The sequence below is a fragment of the Micrasema longulum genome, unplaced genomic scaffold (assembly GCF_059751315.1).
Source record: "Micrasema longulum isolate JH-2025_06_02 unplaced genomic scaffold, ASM5975131v1 h1tg000529l, whole genome shotgun sequence".
Lineage (NCBI taxonomy): Eukaryota > Metazoa > Arthropoda > Insecta > Trichoptera > Brachycentridae > Micrasema > Micrasema longulum.
In genome coordinates, this window is record NW_028277726.1 from 63379 (window position 1) to 86503 (window position 23125).

General features: G+C 33.2%; 1 protein-coding gene across 4 annotated transcripts in view; it reads right to left on the reverse strand.

Annotated features, from left to right (window-relative positions):
• Positions 1–2969: 2969 nt before the first annotated feature.
• The window catches only part of retn (retained), a 348336-nt gene continuing 328180 nt past the window's right edge, over positions 2970–23125 (reverse strand). For 2 of the 4 annotated variants that reach the window (XM_088227703.1, XM_088227700.1), the window contains 5 exons: positions 10535–10685; positions 8721–9015; positions 7890–8043; positions 6489–6727; positions 2970–5835 (listed from right to left, as the gene is read on the reverse strand). In XM_088227703.1, coding sequence (XP_088083829.1) covers positions 5696–5835; positions 6489–6727; positions 7890–8043; positions 8721–9015; positions 10535–10685 — 979 coding nt within the window. In that variant the 3' untranslated portion in view covers positions 2970–5695. The remainder of the gene's footprint in view (positions 5836–6488; positions 6728–7889; positions 8044–8720; positions 9016–10534; positions 10686–23125) is intronic. The other 2 variants (XM_088227701.1, XM_088227702.1) reach the window with 2 other exon arrangements.

A 23125-nucleotide genomic window follows, 5' to 3' on the forward strand; every position in this document is an offset into this window, starting at 1 on the left:
TTTTCATTCATTCATTCGGCTCACCTTTCAGGATTTGTACATTGATAACAGAAGGAATGTTGTGGACTGTATAGGAATGTTTACTCACTTTTGAATTCTTCCGTTTGTTTCTTTTATGAGGCACTTCATTTTTACTATTGCACATATACCGGTATACTGTAGATGTCTATGTGACGTATTTTTTAGACTGTTTATAGAACACTAGTTTCACTTTGTAAGAAGTATGCAGTATACGATAAAAAAATATCAGAGTAACACTTTTCACAGTGTTAATTAAGTACTTAACACAATGGGGTATTTTCACAAATTTGAAATAATGTTCAATACACAGGTGGTCAGACACTCGCGCTAAAAAAATATTGTGGTGATTAACACCTGTAAAACAAAAATTATCCATGTTCAGTAAAATGCTTACGGTTTTTTAACATATTATTTTTTTCCCCGTGACTTCGCTTTGTAACTCACAAATAATTGTTGATTTTGAGTTTTTAATGTATTTTGTCCATGTCTTATATTTCTAGTTCCAACGAAGAAAAAAACATGTCTTGCGTTTAAAATATGGTTACTTTTTTGGGACGCATACTGCCGTATCTCACATTTTTTACAATCCATGTGTTGATTTTCGCGGGACGAAGAGGACCGGAAGCGGTGTATCAGTTACGATTGTGTTCTCCGGACTGGACAGACGTCCGCCGCGTACATTGTTTTTATTTAAATAACTTTTTTTTTAGTGGAACCAGCCATACAAAAAAAGCTTACTAGAGCACAAAAAAATGTAATTTGGCCAGCAAAACTAAATCTAAAGTAAGTACATTAAAAACTCCAACAAAAGCTTCGTAAAATAAATATTTGCACAAAAGACAGCGAAATGCTTGATATAAAAAATTAATCAATTATATTGTATTTGTTTGATTTAAGTACTAATATTTTGCATTATTTGCTATAATATATAGAACAACAACGTACACTATTGTTAATGCTACTTACGACTATATACATCGTTTGTGAGCATCAAATATTTTATAATATTTTACTTTTTTTTCAAATAAACCCCATGTAAAATGTAGTATATCATTCATACGATTTTTTACATTACGTCTTTTCCGTAGTATGTGCGTTTTTACAAAAAAAAACGCAAAACAATTTAAATTTTAAAATTAATTTTATATTAAATATTCATAGATACTTTTTATTTTTAATGGATCAATATCAAGATTTGTTCTGGACAAAAATATCTTTGAATCCTTATTATACGTAGGAGGTGGCGAAATGTAACTTGTTTTCGGCCAATATTATCACGTTTTGTTAGAAGGTCTCAATAAGGAAGAAAGAAAAAGAAAGACTATGATCATTGTTGCTTATTATGATGAAGCTTTTATAACTAGTATTATGCCAAACTTCAAATGGCAAGAAAACTAAAACAAAAAACAAAATAGTTTATAAAATTATTTTAGAAAATTATTATTGTTTCCATTATGTAAACACAGTAATATTCAAATTAACCGTATTAATGAGTGCCAAACGTTATCCGGATGAGCAGAAATCCGGATGATTGGAATAACCATTAAATGAATGCAATGTTTCAAAATAAAATACGAAATTTACGCCAAAATATTACAAAATAGAGCTAAGTTAAAAACTTACTTAAACAAGCGCGTCGGCCAATAGCGCCCTTTTTAATTCGTTATTATACCATCTTCTTTATTTTGTTGTTTCCTGATAACAAATCCGAATATTTGACTATCTGGATGACTGGAGTTTGGATAAACGGAGTTCTACTGTATGTAATAAGTTCATAATGAGAGATTGCGCAATATATTGCAATAATTATGTTAAATACTTAATGAAACCGTGCGTGTAAAAGTATTTTGGAAGTGCACCATAATTACTAGTAAATAATATACGAGCTTTATTTCTGTTTAGCCTTCATTTCGGAAATATTACCTACCTACTTGATATTATAAATTACAAACTTGCCTCAAAAATACTAATTAGGACAAACGTATCCAGATGGCAGCACCAATACGCGAAATAGACGATGGGCATTGGTAAGGAGAAATCTGTTTTATCATGTCAATTGATACAATCGGTAAAACAGGCGTCAATCTACAAAATTTCAAATAAAAACAGGATTATGATATAAAACTTGTTCCATAGATGTCTCTACTATCTAGAAAAAAATGCTTTTTTTTTTAATAAACTCAAATTATCATCACGATCTTATTCTCATTTAATTAATTGTAAGAACACTGCAATAATATATGTGTTCGATCGTTCGATAAAAATTTGTAAAGTTTTGCTTATAATATTTCGTACCTATGATTTTCCAAAACATTTAAATTTGTTGAAAATGTAATGAATGTACACTTATTCTTATTCTGAAAATTAAGGGTCAGTTCTAAATTAAAAAAATATTCTTTTTATAAATTAATAAGCCACGAAGCCTCTATTTTAGAGGTTTGTCAATAAGTGCGTAGGTGGGAAATAGAGCATATAGAAGAAAATATAAGCAAAATACACCATAGAACCAATTGACAAAAAATTCTTTCTAGGATTTTTTTCTGCTTACTGGCGGGTATTAAACTCACAATATCAGTTTTAAAGTTGGACGTCTGTGCTATGGCACCTGTATAAATCTATTGTGACGGGTCCCCGTAAATTAGCCCTCACCCACCAAGTCCAGGTGTCGGGCTATTTTACAAGCGCTCTCACATCCTCAGACTTAATCAGTAGTCCACAGAAGATGTGGCTTATTTTGTGATAAAGCATCACATTCACATAAAATGTATGAAAGTGTTTTATTATTTGCACTGCAGAACCTAAATCTAGAAGTTTCAGAAAGGTGCATTCTAGCCAGGCGTTTATTAATTTAATCTGCAGTGCCTTGTAAGGGCTCTAATGATAATCCTCACTGAATACACTTATAATAGGTGTAAAATAAATAAGTTTTTAAATAAAACACATTTTTTTAGCTACTAGTTTATTTTCTTTCGACGAGATTACATTTGCTTACATCATAAACATTAATATACTGTTTTCATTTTAAACTCTAACGATGTTCACATCAGACAAACATTAAACTACCTCAATAAGTTGGGGTAATCGAACACACCTCACATTGTAATGAGATGTGTCTACATTAGACATTTATTTGGAATATAATTATTAAGGGCGCATACGGCCTAATTAAATCTACTAAGTAGCTGAGATACTATTTAAGTAAGGAATCTAAAACTATTTACAAGTTTAAAAGTTCGCAACATTAAGAAAACTGGAATTGCGAAGTAAACATTCGATAATAATTATCACAAACAAATTATGAAAATCGAAATTGTTTAACAGTAATTTGGCAGAATTTCGTATACAAATTATAAAAAAAACTCACAACGCTACTTAAAGTAAATACTTATAAAAATTCAAAATAAAATAAGTTTTTTTTCACTTACACGATAAAAAGAAAATAATATTTTAACAGTCTTTTTGGCAAATATTACACACTCAATATTCGATAACAAATCCTAAAAGGAAACCTATTTGTCCTTTCTGAGTAATAAAATATGTTTCTAAAAATATATAAACGTACACTTACAAAAAATTATTCTAACAATTATTTATAAAAAGTGTCAAAGCTAAAATATAAGCGATGTGAGATTTTGTTTCCTTTGGATTTGTGATGTGGGAGTGGCTTTAATGGCGTATTTTTTTTATATAAATGTAAAATGATATAGACAGATAACATATTTATTATGTCGCACAAATTATATTTTGTTGATAATAATCTTTGGAATACAATATTCAAGAAATGCATGTTTGAGATAACAAAACTCACCAACACAAGGTAAAAATAAAATAACTATTAAAAGTAGATGGCAAACATTGTAAGTTTTGAGACAAAACCATTAAAAAATACAGGGAGTCATTAAGGTTAACATATTACAACGGAGATAAGAAATATTTTAAATTAGTGAATATGAAAATATAGGAATGGCTAGACTAGCATATTCCCTTATATAAAATGCTCTCCATTTCTGTTGTAATAGGCTGAAATTGTAATTATTTACTACCTTCTCGTATACAGTGAGTGTTTGATTTCAACCTCAATAAAATGCTTTCAAAGAAAGAAAATCCATACAAAAGTTTTTCTATGTACAAACTGAGTTATACAATAAAATATTGTCTGAAGATATCGTTTTACATTTAATTATTTTTCAATACGAATTGGATAAAAGCGATGCTTTTTAATAAACAAATCTCTTCCAGTTCCGAAACTTTTTAACATCTTTCCTTTTATAAGTAATGTTTCGTTAAGCTAAAAAAAACTATCGAAATTGTTTTGACAAAAGTATCAGTGAAAAGAAATTACAAGCATAATAGTTTTATCCGATAAATTTATAAGTAAATTATAAACTGGGGAACTTAATTAAAGATAGCATGAACTTGTGTTCCTACATATATTTTAACTATGCAACACTATTCAATATTTACAAAGCATCGTGAGACATTAAAAGTTGCACAGAGATAAATAAAAATGAGGATACTTTCTATGGCAGACACAATATTAAAAATCATCATGCTTATAATGACATACATTAATATTTTGTTAATAAGATGTAAAATAAAGATGATTTCTGAATGGACTTACATAAGTATGAAAACCCCCTAAGCCAATTTATTCTATAAATATTTTTTACAACTGGGTAAAAACACTGACAAAGATTCATGTATAAGTAGTTATGATAAGACAAAGGTATTGATCATTGTAATTGTATTTGGTGCATTAAAAAGTGTTGTGTCAATACAATGCATAAAAATTTCAAAATATGAAGTAAAAGTTTACATCAGTGATGTTTATCGTTTTCCAAAAAGCGACAATCTTCTTTAACAACTTGCAATAAATAGAAAATTCTTAATTACGTACAAATATTACAATAAAATGCTTTTGATAAAAGTATTTGTTAGCGCTTATTTGTTAATTCGCTTATCAATAAAAAATCACATTATAAATAAAATCTTGTTAAAAAATTAAAAATTTAATTAAGAAAAATAGACGAGAGATTAAAAACTTTGGATACAAAAATATATATTACGCAAATAAATAATAATTTTAATCAATAAAACAAAACGTCAAAGAAATGAAGGCATACAAAAAAATAGGACTGAACGAAAAAATTATATTGAATTAGGAAAATAATTGAATAAAAAATTACGAGACTACGTGACATACAATTATTTACGTAAAAAACAAAATGGAATATTTACAACCAAGACGTTATATAGTTTGTTGTAAAACATATTTCTAAAAGTGAAATATGTTTAGATTAATCACTGAGCTTATGTTTACTCGTTTATTTGAAGTGATTATTACAATTACAAATCATACTAGAACTTGAGAAATGAAACATAAAGTGATGTGTTAACATATCAGAATTTTTTAAGTAACATTTGTCTGTCAGCATTGTTTTTGGAACATCAGAATCTGTCTCCTTGTATCACCGTATTTCTCAAGTTACCAATCGACAATTTGACGCAATTTTGTCGTTCTTTAATGCTCAGTTAGCAAGACAGATACAAAATGTATTTAGAGAACTCGTTTTCTCTTGACAACCAACATATAAAAATAATATTAATGAAATTCCTTAAGGTTATGATAGCCGCACTCGGTTGCTATATAAATGTATGAATATTAATCATTGATCTAAGACACCATTGGCCTGTGTCGTTGGTTTGGTGGGCTTGTTGTATTGTTTTGTGGATTGGCGAATAAGACTCCTTCATACTGGACTCCATTCAGTTCCATAGAAACTACTAACTGCTGGTCGCCAGTTCTGGCATCGCCTAGAATAATAAATTAAAACATAATTAGACATAAATAAGCATAATCTCTCCTACATATGGTAATAGAGGAGATGTCTGAGGGCACAAACTATCAATCCATCCTATGTTATTTTATTATGCTGTGTGGATTTTCGGCATGGTGCGAAATGAGCCAATCACGTGATATCACGCAGTGGGCTTGTGGTTCGAACGTGTACAGCAATCCAGTACGTGAATGTACTAACAGAGTTCTGTATAGGTGCCTGATTTTTTGTCTCTTGTTTGTTTAAAATCTACTAAATGTTATGTTTTTGTGGTTTTTGATTCCTTACAATTTATTTCCTCTCTCCTGTATATTTATTGTTAGGTATTGTAATGAAGGACAAGGACATTGAGGAGAGTCTAGAGGATTGAGGAAGGTGCTTGAGACTCTACCTCACACCCTCGTCCTTCCTCATTAATCTGTTTTGAGTTTGCTTTTTAATGCTCTTCTAAGTAAACTTTCCTCCGTGCACATTTTTAAAAGGTATTTTTACACTACAATACTTCATAGTCTGTAGACTGGCGGCTGAAGCTAAAGACGGATCACTTTACATTGATGATGGTCGAAATATGCTGCATTTGATGTATCAATGCAGACTTTTCGGTGGTGTTTTTATAAAGGTATATCTTACCTCTGCTTGTGATTTTAAATGCGGCGCCCAGGCCATTGGTGGTGTGCTCCTCATGATGGTTGTGAGCGGGACGTGCGGGGGCGGGGGCGGGAGGCGAGGCACAGCGGGGAGCCGGCTGGGGGGGCGCAGACCTCTTGGCGGGGGGCGGAGGCTCCCTCTCCGTCAGCTCCCTCTTCACGCACACCATGGGCGGAGCGGGAGACTCACTGAGGTTCAATGCCTCCCTGAGGGAATATAAACTGCTCCGGTCTTACTCGGCTCTTAAAGTATTCACAACTCTTACGAAATTAGATAAGCTAATTATTAACCCTTGTATTGGATGGACATGGATTCATCTCTCTTATTTAAAAAAATAATAAAATTGTATTTTTATTTTTTAGCACAGTCTTTTAAGAGTTAACAATCAATAAGATTTGGAAGACATTACTTCTCTATTATCTGTATGAGTTCTGGGGTGCAATAATGAATCTTCTCTATCCCCTAGAGAGTGGTTAGTTAGGTGATATTTATTTTTTCCATACAACTAATTTTTGCTTCATATATGGCCACTCTGATGATTAAACGTCAAAAAATATAAACAAGTGAAATCAAACATATTTTTTATTTAGAACATTATTGCGACCTTAAGCATTACCCAAAACACATAATTAGGTTGAATTGACCAAACCATATTAGTTTTATTTCCGTTTTTGAAGCAGTTTTATACATAATTTGACATTTATTATCAGTATGGCCATTATATGAAGCAAAAATTAGCCACATGGAAAAAATAAATATCCCCAAATTAACAACTCTCTAGAGGATAGAGAAGATTCATAATTGCACCCCTGGCTTTCTATGGTGGTACTGGTTGTAATGGCTGTAATTTTGTTTAATTACTTTATATCCATTGTAAAATACCGCATTTTACTTTTACTATCATCGTGCCATTTTTCAACATGAGAAAGCTAAAGGGATATAAAACCACATGAATCTTTCACAGTGTTTAGACTTAAATTAAGAATTATTTTAAGGAAAAAAAAAATATTTACAAGACCGTTTAACATTCAGTGAGTGAGTTCTATATTTTTCAACAATCTCTTCCAAAATCGTATTTAATGAAATTATACAATCCTAAAAATCTGTTTTGGGAGTCACTTAATGGACTTAGTGATTTTTCTATGCAAAAAATTGGCGAGAAATAAAGAACTTAGTGACATAGAGTTGCTCCACAGTGAGTCTGTACTGAATGAGTTTAACCTGTCAACCGACGGATATATTACACTATCTTTTCTAAATTCATACATCTTATCGTGTTGACTTTTGACAAGACCAGACATGAGATTTTAGTTTTAGAATTGAAGTAATATTCAAATATGCACTGAAATATTATTACTATGAGTAACATTGTATAATCCATACCTCTGTGGCTCGTGGGCTGGTGGTGAAGAGTTGTTAATGGAGGCGGGTGGAGAGGCGTTGTTATTGTACAGGCTCCAGAGAGTCAGGCGGGACATTTCTAGGGCATTTAGGGCAGCGTCCCGCGGAGAAACGGCACTGGGAGGGGACTCCGATCCTAAATAAATAATATAAGATTAACATTATTGATCATAAAAAATATAGATTAATTATAACAGCCACACTGAGTCCAAGGAACAGAAATTTAATTTGAGGAAACGACAATATAATATCTGATATGGCTGCTAAGGGGGCAAAAACCTTATTTCTGTTGCCACGATACCACAACCCGATTCAGTCGCGGTCTCTTCATTAGTTTTAAGATGTATTTTTTGTAATATGTATTTGTTTTGTTGATAATATATCATTTTAATAAATCCGTAACATGTGACAACAAAATAAATTGTTTTAATTAAATTACAAATTTAAAAGCTTCAATTAAATTAATTTAACCATAGAATCACTATATAAAGCGCCCTTGAGGTATTTTATTACGAAAATGGCGCTGAATAAGTTATCCATAATAATAATAATAATAATAATAAAATACCGTAGAAATTTTGTAATCTACTAATATATAAAAAAATCTAGTCACCGTAAAATGATTCTAAATTTGTCAATTTTATTGTAACATATATATAGGGATACTACTTCCCTTTTGATGAGAAATAACAGTACAAAAAAAAAAGTTCATTTCATACCCACCCAGAGACATTGGGCTCCTCTGACAAAATTGAAAAAAAACCCTTGAGAGTTGACCACTTCTCTTTATTTTCATGCGTAAAAATATTTTACCTGGTCTCCTAAAGTCCTTCTGCTGCAGCAGCTTCATGTACTCCATCACCTTCTGCTCCAGGTCGTGGGCCATGTGGTGCGCGCTGTGCTGGGCCGCCGCGGGGTTGTGGAAGCCGAGCCCCCCGGGGCCGAGCGCCAGCCCGCCGCCGAGCCCCGCCCCCAGCGCGCCCCCCAGCGCGCCGCCCAGCCCGCGCGCGCCGCCCGTCACCAGGGACAGGGGGGACATCTGCTGGGAGAGCTGGTGCATGCTGGTCGGCACCGGACTGCGCTGGACGGAAGGCTGGAAAGAGAGAAACTGGATGATTTATAATTCTGTACATTAATGTTTATACCGACTCGAACCAAAAAATGCAGGGCCATAAATAGAATCGTAATATTAATCACTAGAGTAATAACACGCCACTGGCTAATAGAGTCGCCCATACGGACAAAAACCACTATATGATTTTTAACCACGTAGTTAGATACAGTTTACAGCAAACTCAACGGGCCGTAGGTATTCAAGTCGAGAACCGCAAGAGCAAACCGAAACCTTCCGTTACACTGTTGGTGTTCAACTAAAAACCAAACCAAAGATTTGGAACACTTAAGTTATGTGCAATAGAGCTAAACGGTTTATGTAGTTAATTATTACTCCGAGTACTAATCACATATCTTCACCTGACTTTTAAAGCTTGTTTGACGAAAATATGTTGTTACTGCGGATGACTCCAGCTATGCATTTGAGACAGACCAATTACGCAGCAGCTGTCAGTCGCTTTCTAGTATTCGATTGGACTGCACTGCCCTTTTCCCCCTTTTACAGCTATTTGAACCCTGTATTGTTAACCTGCGTGGCCCATACTACATTCCCAGGAGAATTAGAGTACATATGTGTGTAAAACTTGTATATTCGTACAGCGTTCCGTTACTTTTTAAACAATGTAACGAAAAAAAACATCGCTATCATTCGCTACTGAAGAAAGAACTGTTTTTACGTCTGAGATCTAGCCACCTCTCCTACTAAATCCTCGCAACAACGCAGAGGAAATGTGGCAACGGGATCTTGGAGCGTAAACGTGGATGGTTCCACACAAGGGTATCCAAATAGGTTAACATCTACCCTACTCCCTATGGGTCTCTCTCAACAGCGTGGGTGTTAAACGATATTAAAAAAACTCCAAAGGTGACGGTTCCTCTCTGGGGATGATATTCTGTGTAACTGTAACCTAGAACGACAGCTACCTACTGACATGCCCGCTTATGGGAGAAGGCTGCACTCCTAGGGACCTAATGAGGAACTTCAGTTCTACGGGAAATTGGAAACAATAATTTTTTTCTTGCGCCCGGTAAAAATTGGAGCATTAAATTGTACGACAAAGTTTCCTGAAAATGTACGAAAAAAAAAAAAACATTTTAATAAAAACGAACTACTTTAAATGACGTCACTGGTTCATATGAATCAACCTATGATATGAGAGTTATGGAAGATTTCCGGTTTGCACCTGACATCACACGCGGAATTATTTCAGAAATACAAAACTTTAAAAAGCTGTATCGCTGATAATGAGATATATAAAAATTGAGAAAAAAAAAATGTTGGCTTGGTTTAATAATAGATCAACATTTTTTTTAAACCTCTGTACTTCTTTATTGTGGCAAATGACGAGGCGATATCCCTCGCCGCCAATTAAAGTGACAGAGTTTGACCCAGCCGGACACGTTAAGTATGTATATAATTATTTATAGAATCACTTCGTAAAGCACCCTTGAGGTATTATATTACGATAATGGCGCTTTAACAGTTATCCATTATAATATGTCCAAATACTAACCATGTTTAGCTGAGATTGAACTTGCTGTTCAAACTGTCCGTAGGAAGACCTTCTTCCTTCGCGCCTGTTGCCATCTATGGCAGCCTGAAGCTCCGATGGAGTTGATAAGTTCTTCTTCTCGCACTCGTAAGGGTACAGGTACTTCATGTATCTAGAAAAAAAAATCCAATCAAATTCAGAACAGGTGCGAAGAAAAAAAACCGAATGTACATAACGGATAAGTAAGCCTCATATAAAACACTCAGAGGAATATTTAGGATACAAAAATATTGAGGAAAACATTAAAGGACTGGGAAAATATTTTCAAGTAATTATTATTGATAAATTCTTGTTTGAATTCGAGTTAAAGTGTCACCATAGATAGATAAATAAAAGTTATTACGAGTTATCACTGCAATAAAACGCACGATTGATAAAAAGTAAGGAATCATACGATTTTTGACACATTAAAACACCGTTTTTTTGTTTAATCGCGCCTTTAATTTTTTTTTTTTTTCTGATAAAAAAAAATATACTAAAAAGGTAAAAAATATAATTACTTTTCGCCGGCATATTAAGTCGCGGGAATAAATTTAGGTACCTTGGCACTCATATAAAGACAAAGTATTTAAGTAAAATTTGCAAAAGAAAGTTATTAGAAAAAACTTAAATTTTGGTTTTAAAAAAGAAATAAAATTATATTTAATTTTAGATTATACCTTATTATTTCATCGTTTAAAAATAATTAAAATATTTAATTTCGAACCCTTTTTTATAGAATTACGTTTTCTTCTTTCTTTTTTTAAGGAGAATATTTTGGCTGTAAATATTTAATTTCTACAATATGTTTTTATCAAAATTTTAATCCTGTCGAATGACGAATATGAATAAATTTTTAAAGATAAATAATATTTACAAATGGAAACTTAATTACAAAATGTATTATGCCTATATTTATTTATGCTTCATTGCATCTTAGGAAAAAACATAAGTTAAATTTATCAAGAACATTTTTTTAATTGATTTTTTTAAATTAAGATTTTCTATTTCTTTCATTTCTTATAACAGATATTTTTTCAACCCTTGAACAATGAGTTTTCAGACTCTGTTTCTCGAATTCCGAATAGGATGGATACCAGAACACCAGGATTGAACTTCAGAGTGCCGAGTATTGTTACCATTGCGATATATTTAATTAATTTTCTCGTAATGTTACGTGTGAATTGTTCACAGGTAAAGGTTATCCTGTCCTTCGTGACATTGATAAAGTATGTAATATGTATTAATCTGGTTGATTTATGTAAATAATACCAAAATGACCTCAAGTGTCTAATTTATTCATACTTGTTATCGTTTGTAATAAGCGTTCAGTAGAAAATTTATCATTTTGATGTTAAGCCATTGTTATGCGGAGAAACGAATTGGCCGCGTACCGATCAATGAAAATTCAATATTTATTTTGCATTCTAATGCTCATTCGACATCTCCATAATCTACATATCAATATTAAAGCAGGGACTATCAATCCTATATTAGTACTGACTTACGTATTTGATTATTTAAACCACGATATTATAATTATAATTTAAATTAAAATAGTTTGCTTTTAACCATTTGTTATTTATTTGATTACCGACCAGTTTTTGGAGCTCTTACGTGTGTTTAGAATAAAACAGCATTTATCGATATTATTCCTGGCCGATTACCTATGTTTCCCATTTCCCATCTTTATGGTACTTACCTAACATCAAGATAGAAGATTTACAAAAATGAAAAATTTGGATTAAGAAAATTTTGCCATGTTAACACATTGCATAATAATTCTTAGAATCGCCGCGTGTCCATGTGAATGTATTCATCGTAAATCGTTAAATATCATAATCATAGTGAACTTTCATCATCCAGTGCACCAATATTCAAGAACATCCTCATCGCATCAAAGGTAGGTCCATTCCCGTGCTCCTTTCCTTTATTCAAATACTCCAACTTTGTACAAAATTGAATGGTATTCGTTTTTACATTATACATTATATTTTTCGTTAACAACGTGCTCCCTGATCAAGGTATAATTTAGAAATTAAGATAATCCTACATTATAATTTTAACAGTGTCTACACAAATGTAATAGATATGAAGGTCTTTATGTCAAATTGAGACGGATTATTTGAATAAATGACAATATCTCTAAACAATTATCTAATACCCTACCATCAAACATAAAACCTGCATTCTACACAAGTAATAGTATGAGTAGGTACATTGTTGAAATATCATAAGGATTAAGTCTCTAAATATAATAAATATACCAATTAAATTGCGATTCAATTTACAAAGGAATACGTAAAAGAACACTTAGGTGCCTAAATAATATTTGATTTCAAATTCGCAAACTATCTGATATTAGTACAGACATAGGTTAAAGGTTCTACAAGTCGAAAATGAAAATTTCCCTTTATGACGTATGTGGTGGGCAATCTGTCTCCTTTCTGCATTCAGGGGTTCATTTTTTTTTCGATACTCTTGAGAGTCTAAGGTCGCGAACCTGGGTTTAAGATTCTTTACATTATATTAATCAACAAATCCTTCCTACCGACACCGTCATTGACTCATTAATGAGAAGTGGAGAACATAGCACACTTTTTGTTCCGAAACACGTTTGGGAAATATTCATAATAGGTGTAATTACACATTCGAGATGGGGAATCATAAATCAAAGCGGACATTTTTTTTCTAGAATCAATAGAAGAACGAGCGACAATGAGCGCGACGTGTAAAATAATGAAATTCCCGCCTTTTATCGGCCTGTCAATATGGCGGAGCGGCACATTGCGAAGTTCTGCGTATATAATAGAATATGAACACCGAATATCAAACACCGTTTCTATATCTCTTTGAGTAATCGTAATTATATACGCTTGGTAATATTTAGTTTTAATATTATGTTAATATGGACGGAGAACTGACTAATTAGGGCGAAATAAGGTCTTAATCTGGAGCCGGCAACATAAAAATAACATTTTAAGACAATCTATAGATAAAGTGACCTATAGACGTAATATCAGACACAAGAGCCTAACGTGAACCAACTGACAAAATGTGAAGTGAAGTGAACCAACTGAAAAAAAAACAAAGTTATTTAGATTTTATCTAAGGGAAGAAACCATTGCAGGAGACTGCGGCAAGACAGATTTGTATATGATATTATTAAACGTGTTGTCCAGGTGTTGCTTAAAATTTATATTTATGAAATAATTGTTATCTTTGTATTCCTGAATAAAATGTGTGCTTCCACTATTCATTATACTGTATCTCAATTCAACACAGGGCTCTTGGCCTCATGGAGATAGGAATACGTTTAAAAAATGTTCCTTTGTATAAATAAATGTTAATTTAGATATTTCTACATAAAGTACCTTTTTGGATTATACTGATAGAAGAAATGTAACACAAGCTTAAGTGTTTATTTCACCTTTAAAATGTCAGTTATTTCATTTCACTTACAATGGGCTAATATCGTTAACAGTTCAGCATTCAACAGGTTAAGTGTAATTATATTTTATCTAGGTAGTTCGTACGTTATTATAGTCCTTAAAATATAGCTTGATTAGAATGACATTTGTCAGAAAAAGTGACGACATAACTTTGTAGTAACGTCAAATAAGTTATTTATATTGACACACGAAAAATCGATCGCAGTATCTGGCGTGTTAATTTATTTTTTAATACAATGCTTGACACATAAATCAACATTAAAATATAAAATCAGCTTTAAAACTAAAAAAAACTAAATTAAACCTAATTATTAACGACGTTCTTACAAGGTTACATCATTTTGCAAAAACGTTAGAGATGGAACTAATTGATCAATGTAAATTGATCGAATGAAAATATAGTACATTTGATGTTGTTCATGAAAAAAGTATAAATGTCTTATTTTTTGGTGAATGATTGTGTTAAACACACTATAATAGGCTTGTTTTTGCGTTTTTTATTTTAATTTTCGGAAACAGAGTTTCGTGATTGCATGAAATAACTGATAAAATCGATTTGATCAGTGATCAGTAATTTCCCATCACTGATGAATTTAGTTTGACAGCTGTCATTCTAATCAAGCTATATTTTAAGGATGTGTTTACATTTGTTGTTTTTTTTGCAATGTTAAGTTTTATTATTTATTTGCATTTCAGCATGCATTTTGTTTTCACATGTTAAAAAATTAAAATATATTTTGTTGTTTTTTTTTTATAATTACTTACTATGTTATTACTAATGTCATTTTTATAAATGCCCCCTGGGCGTAAATGTGTAAATAAATAATTTAATGTACCATTTTCAAAAATTAATCTAAATATGTGTAAGTATAGTACTGATAAAAAACATCAGCCACATGCCTAATAGGGCGTCAAAACGTTTTTTTAATGGGTACCTTCCTAAATCAATTAAAAACTAAATTAATACAATATCGTTGAGTATCAGATATTCTATATATGGTAATTATATAAATAAAAACAATTCCGTTTTAAAGTGGGCAGAAATTGAATGAAAAATGTTGAAATATATAATAAGAACGCAAATATTTATTTATATTTTTTTAAAAAAAGGACTGTTAAAATAGCGTAACCTAAACTTCTTAATACCGAGAACGCGTACGATGTTTGCTCGGAGACACTTTTCATATATAGCTCCAAGAGTGTTCAATTGTCTTGGATGAACATATTTAGTTCTCCAAAACAACGTCTATATTTAAGATGAAGATCCATAATTGGATTTTATCGATTTTATTGTATGAGATTGCTTCGGGAATAAATATATAATATCGACGCTGTCTTCATTATTATCCATATACGCATATGTGTATATCATCTTTGAATGAACTTAATAGTGATACATAATTATTTGTAAATATATATTTTAACTTTATTATTATGTTCATTAAATTATATATTCTACCATATATGTAGACGTGTTACAATTATTACTTTATTGTATTATTTTGTATTTATTTTTACTATCAATTAATTACCGAATTGAATTAAAATATTACTATAAATTATTGATAACATATTACCACGTATTATTATATAACTTTTCTGCATTCCATTGTTCGACATGTATAAATTTTTAGATATTATTTATATTTTTCTACTATTATTTTGTATATTGTTTTGATTATTTTGGTTATTGTTTTAATATGTGATTTTGATTTGTGAATGGAGTTATACTAAAACAAGTAGAGGAATTTGTGTATCTTGGAAGTATGATCACTAGGGATGGAATGACTAAGAAAGATATTGAAAGGAGGGTGAGTGCCAGAAACAGAGTGATCGGTGCACTTAAATCGACATTGGCAAATAAATGTTTTTCACAAGAGGCAAAATTGGCAGTTCACAACGGAGTCCTGGTCCCGTCCCTGATGTATGGGAGCGAAGTATGGACTTGGAAAAACAGGGATGAAAGTAGGCTGAATGCTGTCGAAATGCGATCTCTCAGGCGAATGTGGGATAAGACTATGTACGATAGCTGCACAAATGTTGAGCTCCGTACATTATGTAAGGCTGGGACAAGCATTATCGACAAAATCAAGACAGGAGCTCTGCGCTGGTTTGGACATGTAGAACGAATGGACAGCGAAAGAACGGCTAAGAATATTTACAATGCGAATGTTGAGGGATGCAGAAATAGAGGAAGACCGAGAAAGACATGGCATGACCAAATCCAACAAATACTTAAAGATGGACATGTCAAAAGTCGAAATAATCGGCGCGCGTGCATGATGAGATGTATGAATGTAGAGGAAGCGAGATCTGTATGCAAAGATAGAGTGTTGTGGCGTTCTATCCTCTCTGCCTACCCTTATGGGGAAACGGCGTGATGGTTTGTGGTTGTTGTTGTTGTATAGAAGAGTCCCGACTTAACACGGAATTTTCTAACAAGTCGGGACATAAAAAAATATAATTGTACTCTATGATAAAATTGTGTATTTAAAAATAAAAAAAAACGACTTAAAGTTAGATGAATGAAAGGTGGTAATGTTAGGACGGTGCGTGGGACGATTATTTCACAGATTATATCCCTAGTAAAAACAGATTCATGATTCATGCATCGAGAGTAATTCCTTTATTGTAGCGTCTTTAGTTAATGTTCCCGTTTATTAATTTTCCATGCACGCCGCTGTTGAGATCTCAGAGCACGATCCGTCCTAACACAGGAACTTCCTCTCACCGGTACATTCTATTTGGCGAACGATTCTCCATCGTGAGTCCATCTATGTAATGTACGCTACATTATACACGATGGGCGGAGCCAACTCTAAGCGGCGAGTGGCTCAATACGGTTCATTAATTTTATCCAGCAACGCCGCGGTGAGGACGTGCCTAGACTACGGAAAAGTATAAATATTTGTCCGTTTGTTGTTCTCTCCGTTTCTTTTATTCGGATGTTATTAATTGCCGTGCCGAACGGCGAGGTTCGGCACTATCGGAAGATCGGGATTAGTATTCAGCGGGCGACGCGCAATCTGTCATACGTCAGCGACAAGCGACACCGGCGCGCGGCGCAGCGCGACGCCATCATCGCGATCGTGAGAGAGAAGAGATGAACTTTACTTATTTATTGCTCATTACTCGACTTCAATGGAGATCCACTACATCATTTGCTTTGAATACAAACAAATCATGTCAAACTCATATTTAAATCAGTCAATTTTAGGAGATAAAAACCGTTAACTCCCATATAATACGATCTTCCGACGATGTCTATGCACCCCGGCAGATCAATGAATAAACGTCAAAGTTCGCATATCAGCCTGAGATGCCAGTTCTGTAGTTCTTCGTACGACACGTACCCGGACGTTAATCAGAAAATCTGGAGAAAATAATAATGCCAGGACGAAGAAGCAGGCGCAGAGCTAAAGCTCCCTGAATCGATCGGGTGAATACAATGTCAGAAGCGAGCCTGCCTCCATGCCCCGTGGAGAGGGCGCAGAGCCCCGAAGGGTGGAGGCGCATTGTAAATAGAACGACTGGGGAAAAAGTACCAATAATCGCGACCTTCGGAACTGAGGAACGACGAAGAAGAAGAAAGATAAATTGAACATGTCCGAAACTCAACACAGGGCTCTTGGCCTCATAGAGTTAGGGATACGTCATTATTTTTTTATAACATATATGTATTTGTTTGAATAAATCAATTTAAAAAAGAAGAAAAAATAAAGCATAAAATCGCTCCTTTTTTAAAGAATATTAACTTGGTTTGTAAATAAAGAGAATATATAACGACACGATTACTTGTGCTAAAATTCCAAAAGCTGGTTTAAAGACTGATTAATACGACGATAGTGGTATCTATGGTGTCTGTGTCCAATTCACCAGCCATATTGGATACATTACATTACATATTTACTCATTCCTATTAGCGCATTAGAAATTTCGTTTACTTCTTCTGTCTAGCCCACATTTAGATGATGTTTACCTCTGTTCACCTCACATTAAAAATCAAAAATAAAGAAACATATAAATAATAAGCCATTATCACCCAAGTCTGCGATGTTCCTATTAATAATAGATTAGCTGTTAATTACTTAGGCAATTAACCATAGCTATCCCTTGTAGATTTTCGTTGAACTATTGAAACACATTAAATCATCTCGGCTATTTAACTTATATTAAAAATAATAAGCGGACGCCTTCACATTGCTTGACGTACATTTCTTCTATTGAAGAGTTTGTGGTCGACAGTCGACACATGACAAACGCTGAACGAGTTAATTATAAAAGAAACTCACGTGTTGATATTTATATCTCAATGGACAAATGGGACTTTGCCGACTTCGTGGATAGAAAAGATTTCTATTGAAATTTTAAACTGAGCTCACATGGCCACAAAATGAAATTGATAAATTATTATTCAAAAGTCACCTCGTTTCGGGTACTGGTAAACCGGGGTGACTTAGCGCCTAAACTGGCAATAATCATGACAATTGATCAATACTGCCTAACGCATGAAGAATGAAATAAAACGTAGACATAAATTAATAAGAAATATACTTTCCTTCGACGTTGGTCCGTACTTAAATTGCGTAAATTTTCATTCATATTTTTTGTGCTATGCTTTTACTCGTACCAGCAGCAAAATCGAATTTCTTCCATCAATTTTATATTTTAAAACAAGATACGTACTTTTTTTCTATTTTGTTACATAAGTTATTATTTCTCCATTATAAAGACAATTCATGCCCGGAGAAAAATATCCACTGCGTAGTTCCTAATTTCATCAATAAGCCTAAAAAATAATGTTTTTAAAACATGGCAAATGGTAACATTATTGAAATCCGAATACTAAACAAAAACTAATTTAACAAATCATACTACATCATACTCGATTACAAAAATGTAAGTGGATTTATTTATTGAAACTTTCAGTCAAAAAGGGTCACATACAGAAATGCCATTATTTATAATTTTAAAAAGCCGTTAGGTTTATACGAGTATAATCATATTATAAAATCAACTCATGCTACGTCTCGTCTGATTAGTATAAACTAATAGTCATCAGGTGCTATTTACTTTTGATTTTTTATTTGTATCCTAAGTCATGTAGTGTATGGTAAGTCAATTGTATGGTATTTTTGACTGACCAGCATTTCGCTTGCTTTTATAAATGTATTTTATGCCATATATATTCAAAGAAATATGACGCATTGACACATTACCATAGACAGAACGTAACTTTAGCGTATTTTTTGTTAAGACAAAATTATATTTACAATAAGTATAGATTTGGCGTTACGTATACTGTATGGGCGCATATTCACCCCAGTTTGCGGTATTACAAAGATTATGATTATTCTCCATTGGAAGTAGTTACCGTTTGAGTTGCTTCACGATGAATTATTTACATAAGTTGTGTCGGCGATGAAACTAAATAAAATGAACAAAGAATCGTCAAGTTAAAGAAATGTTTTTCATGCCAATAATTCCAAAATTATCAAAGTAAAATTATGCTAATTAATTTGACTGGAACCTACTTAATAATGAATATTCGGCTCTACGGCATATCGGCTCGAGTTAATACTATTGTATAATTTTGTCATTTTTCGTTTTTGCGTTATCAAAATTGGATCATCTTATCCGACTTTAAATTGTGGTTAGGGAAAAACAACCATGAAAAACAAAATGTAGGTACTTATTAGATCAAATACATCCATCAAAAATGTACTTCTTTGACTATTAATTATAAAGCAACAGCAAAATCGTCCAATTTTTCAAGCGACCAAACATTATTTATTATCATTATGAATGTGGATAATATACACAGCGCCGTTTTCGTAAAAATCACCTCAAGGGCGCTGTACAATTAGTATCCTTACATGTGCTGCAGCTACAGTGCGCATTGACTGGGTGAAATCTAGATTAACTTATATATTTTTTTAATGAAAGTTTTGGATGTTTTACTTTTTTAAATAGTCTACAAATAAGACTTATATTACAACACGCTTTGCGATTGGAATTCTAGACCATATTTAGGAAATTTAAAACGAAACGATTTGATAGTTGATAACATGTACACACGGAAGCTACTCGTCTTGCAGTAACAAAGTTCATGAACGAATGGAGTTCTAGAAACTTAAAAACGATTACAATTTTTAAAAATATACATCGAGCAGAGCGTGTGGTAAAACTCTGTACGATAAGTACACAAATCTCGAGATCCGTGCATTATGTAAGGCTGAGATAGGCATTGTCGACGAAATCAGGAAAGGAGTTCACCGCTGGTTCGAACGTGCAGAAGCGAATGAACGGGGAAAGAACGGCAAAGAAAAAATGCGATGCGAATGTTGATGAACGCAGAAAACGAGGAAGACCATGAAAGACATGGCATGACCAAATCCAACAAATACTCGATGATGCCATGTCAAGTCGGAATAATCAGCGCGCGTGAAGATGTATGAATGTAGAGATAACGTGGTCTGAACGCAAAAATAGAGTGATATGGCGTTTTATCCTCTCTGCCTAATAAAAGTAAACAATAAGTAAAGCAAAGTTTTCATGCATATTTTTTATCGATGTACCGCTAAATCCTGATTAGTTTATTAATAATTTGGAGAAGAATCAGGATTGTTAAATTTTTCAAATAAAGCCGCGAATATTAAATTAGTTTTCAATCTGTAAATTTAATTTCCGTGAGTGCGAAATAAAAACCTATTGCGAGTACCTATAACCTATAATGCTAAGGGCGGGTAGCTCTCGTGGGCGGGGCTGTTCATAAATCAGGAGACTGGGCGGAACTTTAACACTTTCGGAGGCGTACAGATAAGAAAATATCTTAAGTAAGTATAAATCTACCGTAATATCCGAAATGTCATTGAGAAGATAAGTCTTAATTACTCCAAAAGATTTTTTCTCTGTTTCCGGGCGTATGAAGAATACAGTTCTGGATGTGAAATATGGCAAAACATATCGTCATCCTAACTTGTAAATCCACAAATGGTCAAAGGTGATATTTGGCGTTTTCTGTTACGACTCCAAATAATGTATGTGTGTCAAACTTGTATTTTATTTTTATTTATTTGTAAATTTATTGCATTTACCTACCAACATGTTTATTGCTAGGGAATCTAGGTATATAAAACTGGTGCATTTGAAAATAAATACGGAATATCCTCCAGTTAGGTAAGTCTCCACCTAACATGGCTCAACCTGATCTAAGACGGAGATTTTGGTATTTATATCATAAATGGTTGTAGGTATCCCAATGTTTCCTGAGCGTTTCCAAAGCGTTCCTCAGTCATTGGTGGTGTCCGTCTACTCCCAACTGAAGGAATGTCTCAATCAAATATTTAAACAAATGTGTCTAAATGCACTTCTTGATGCTTGGCAATCGCGGCGGGAATCTTCCCCTTCAGGAAGGGGTTACCTTTCTTTTTTTTCCTTCGCTCCGTCAGCGCTTAAAATCTTATTAGGTTATCCCTGATCACTGGACTACGCAGTTTTTATCAGGTCATGGTATATTTAATGTCAAATTATTTGTTTTCAATATTGTTGATTCCCCTTCGTGATGCTGTGAATATCCTAATCAGTCTTCTGAACACATCCTTCCCCCCTCTCTATGATTAGCGAATGGAGCTTCTCGCTACTACCCGCGGCCCTGTTACAGGTCCTGTCGGATCTACAGATTTAGTGGCTTCCAAAAATAATTTCAAGGCTTGTTAAAAGTTTTGTAATAATTTCGGCGAATTGATCATGTCCAATCAATTTAATCCCAGTTCATTTCATTTCCCTCTTTCATTTCCCTCTTTTCTCAATTCAATGAAGTGAATATTATGTACTTCTGGATTACCTTCTTTCAGCACAAAGATGCTAAGGCTACAGAGAGCTCCTTCGGGCAGCTTTTCTCGTTCGGCAACGAGCACCTTTTCTGTGTATGTAGGCAAGGCCTAGGAGACTTATGTCCCCAGATGCAGTGAGCGTTATGTGGTGGGCAAGCTGTATACCAATGTTTAAAGACTAAAAAAACTAAAACTACTTAATTATAAATAAATATAAAAATTATTGTATATTGGATCCCGTTCCGCATCTAATGGTGCATAGGACACTGCATTGGTACACCATTCGAAGCGCATCTTGGTCATTTTTTTGTTACATGAAGATAAGATGATCAGTTTTACGCTTCAGGTACCAGTCCAGGGACTGTGAAATATTCTGGTGTGAAAAGACCTTTATAAATAAACATTCCATATGAACCATGTCGGGCATCGAACCCAAGATCTCTCATCTCTCGCATGGTAGGCAAACGCGCTGACCACTACACCACAGGCCGACAAGTTGACATTATACTACCGATTTAAAATGTATATAGTGTCATTTTGTATAAATACCCTTAACTTTTTTATTGCCTTCTTGTCTCCTATAGGATACATATAATTTTTCCTCGTGAACCACGGGTAAAAAAGCATAAATTTAAAACTGCTTTACCACCTGTTTAATTCTTAACTGCATTATTACAATTCATTATAAACTTTTTTTTTAATAAAAAGAAACATTTGCGATCTTATAATTTACGCAAATATTTAATTTTGAGGGCCATTTTCAACGAGTTGTAAATAACTCACTATTAGAAAATGGGAATCAAGTTAGGGTAGAGTGGGATTCTAACCACGGACCATTGATCCGTGAGTCCGAGACTCTGGCCACGGGACCACAACCCGATTTGATTAAAACAAAAAAAAATATTCTGAAGCCTTTTCAACTATCAAGTGTTTGAAACAAAAATTTAGTTCTGTCAAGATAAAGGATATGGCTGTAATTAAAAAAACATAATTATGTGGAAATAATTATTATTTATGTAATTTTTAGATAGTTGCGTACAAGATCAATTTAACTCCTAATTATTAATTAACAAATACATTTAAGGTACATAAAAATCTATTTTTAAATACATATTAATTCATTCTCTTTCTGATGCTGCCTTTTATACCAATGAACGTTTTGAAAATCACCAATTATATTTTGGTCAAAGGTGACGACCGGAATTTATCAAAAAAAACTAAATAGGGTATTTAACGGCCAGTTAGTAATTTGAAAACGATTCCTTTTCGGCGAATCGTGTGTAGCA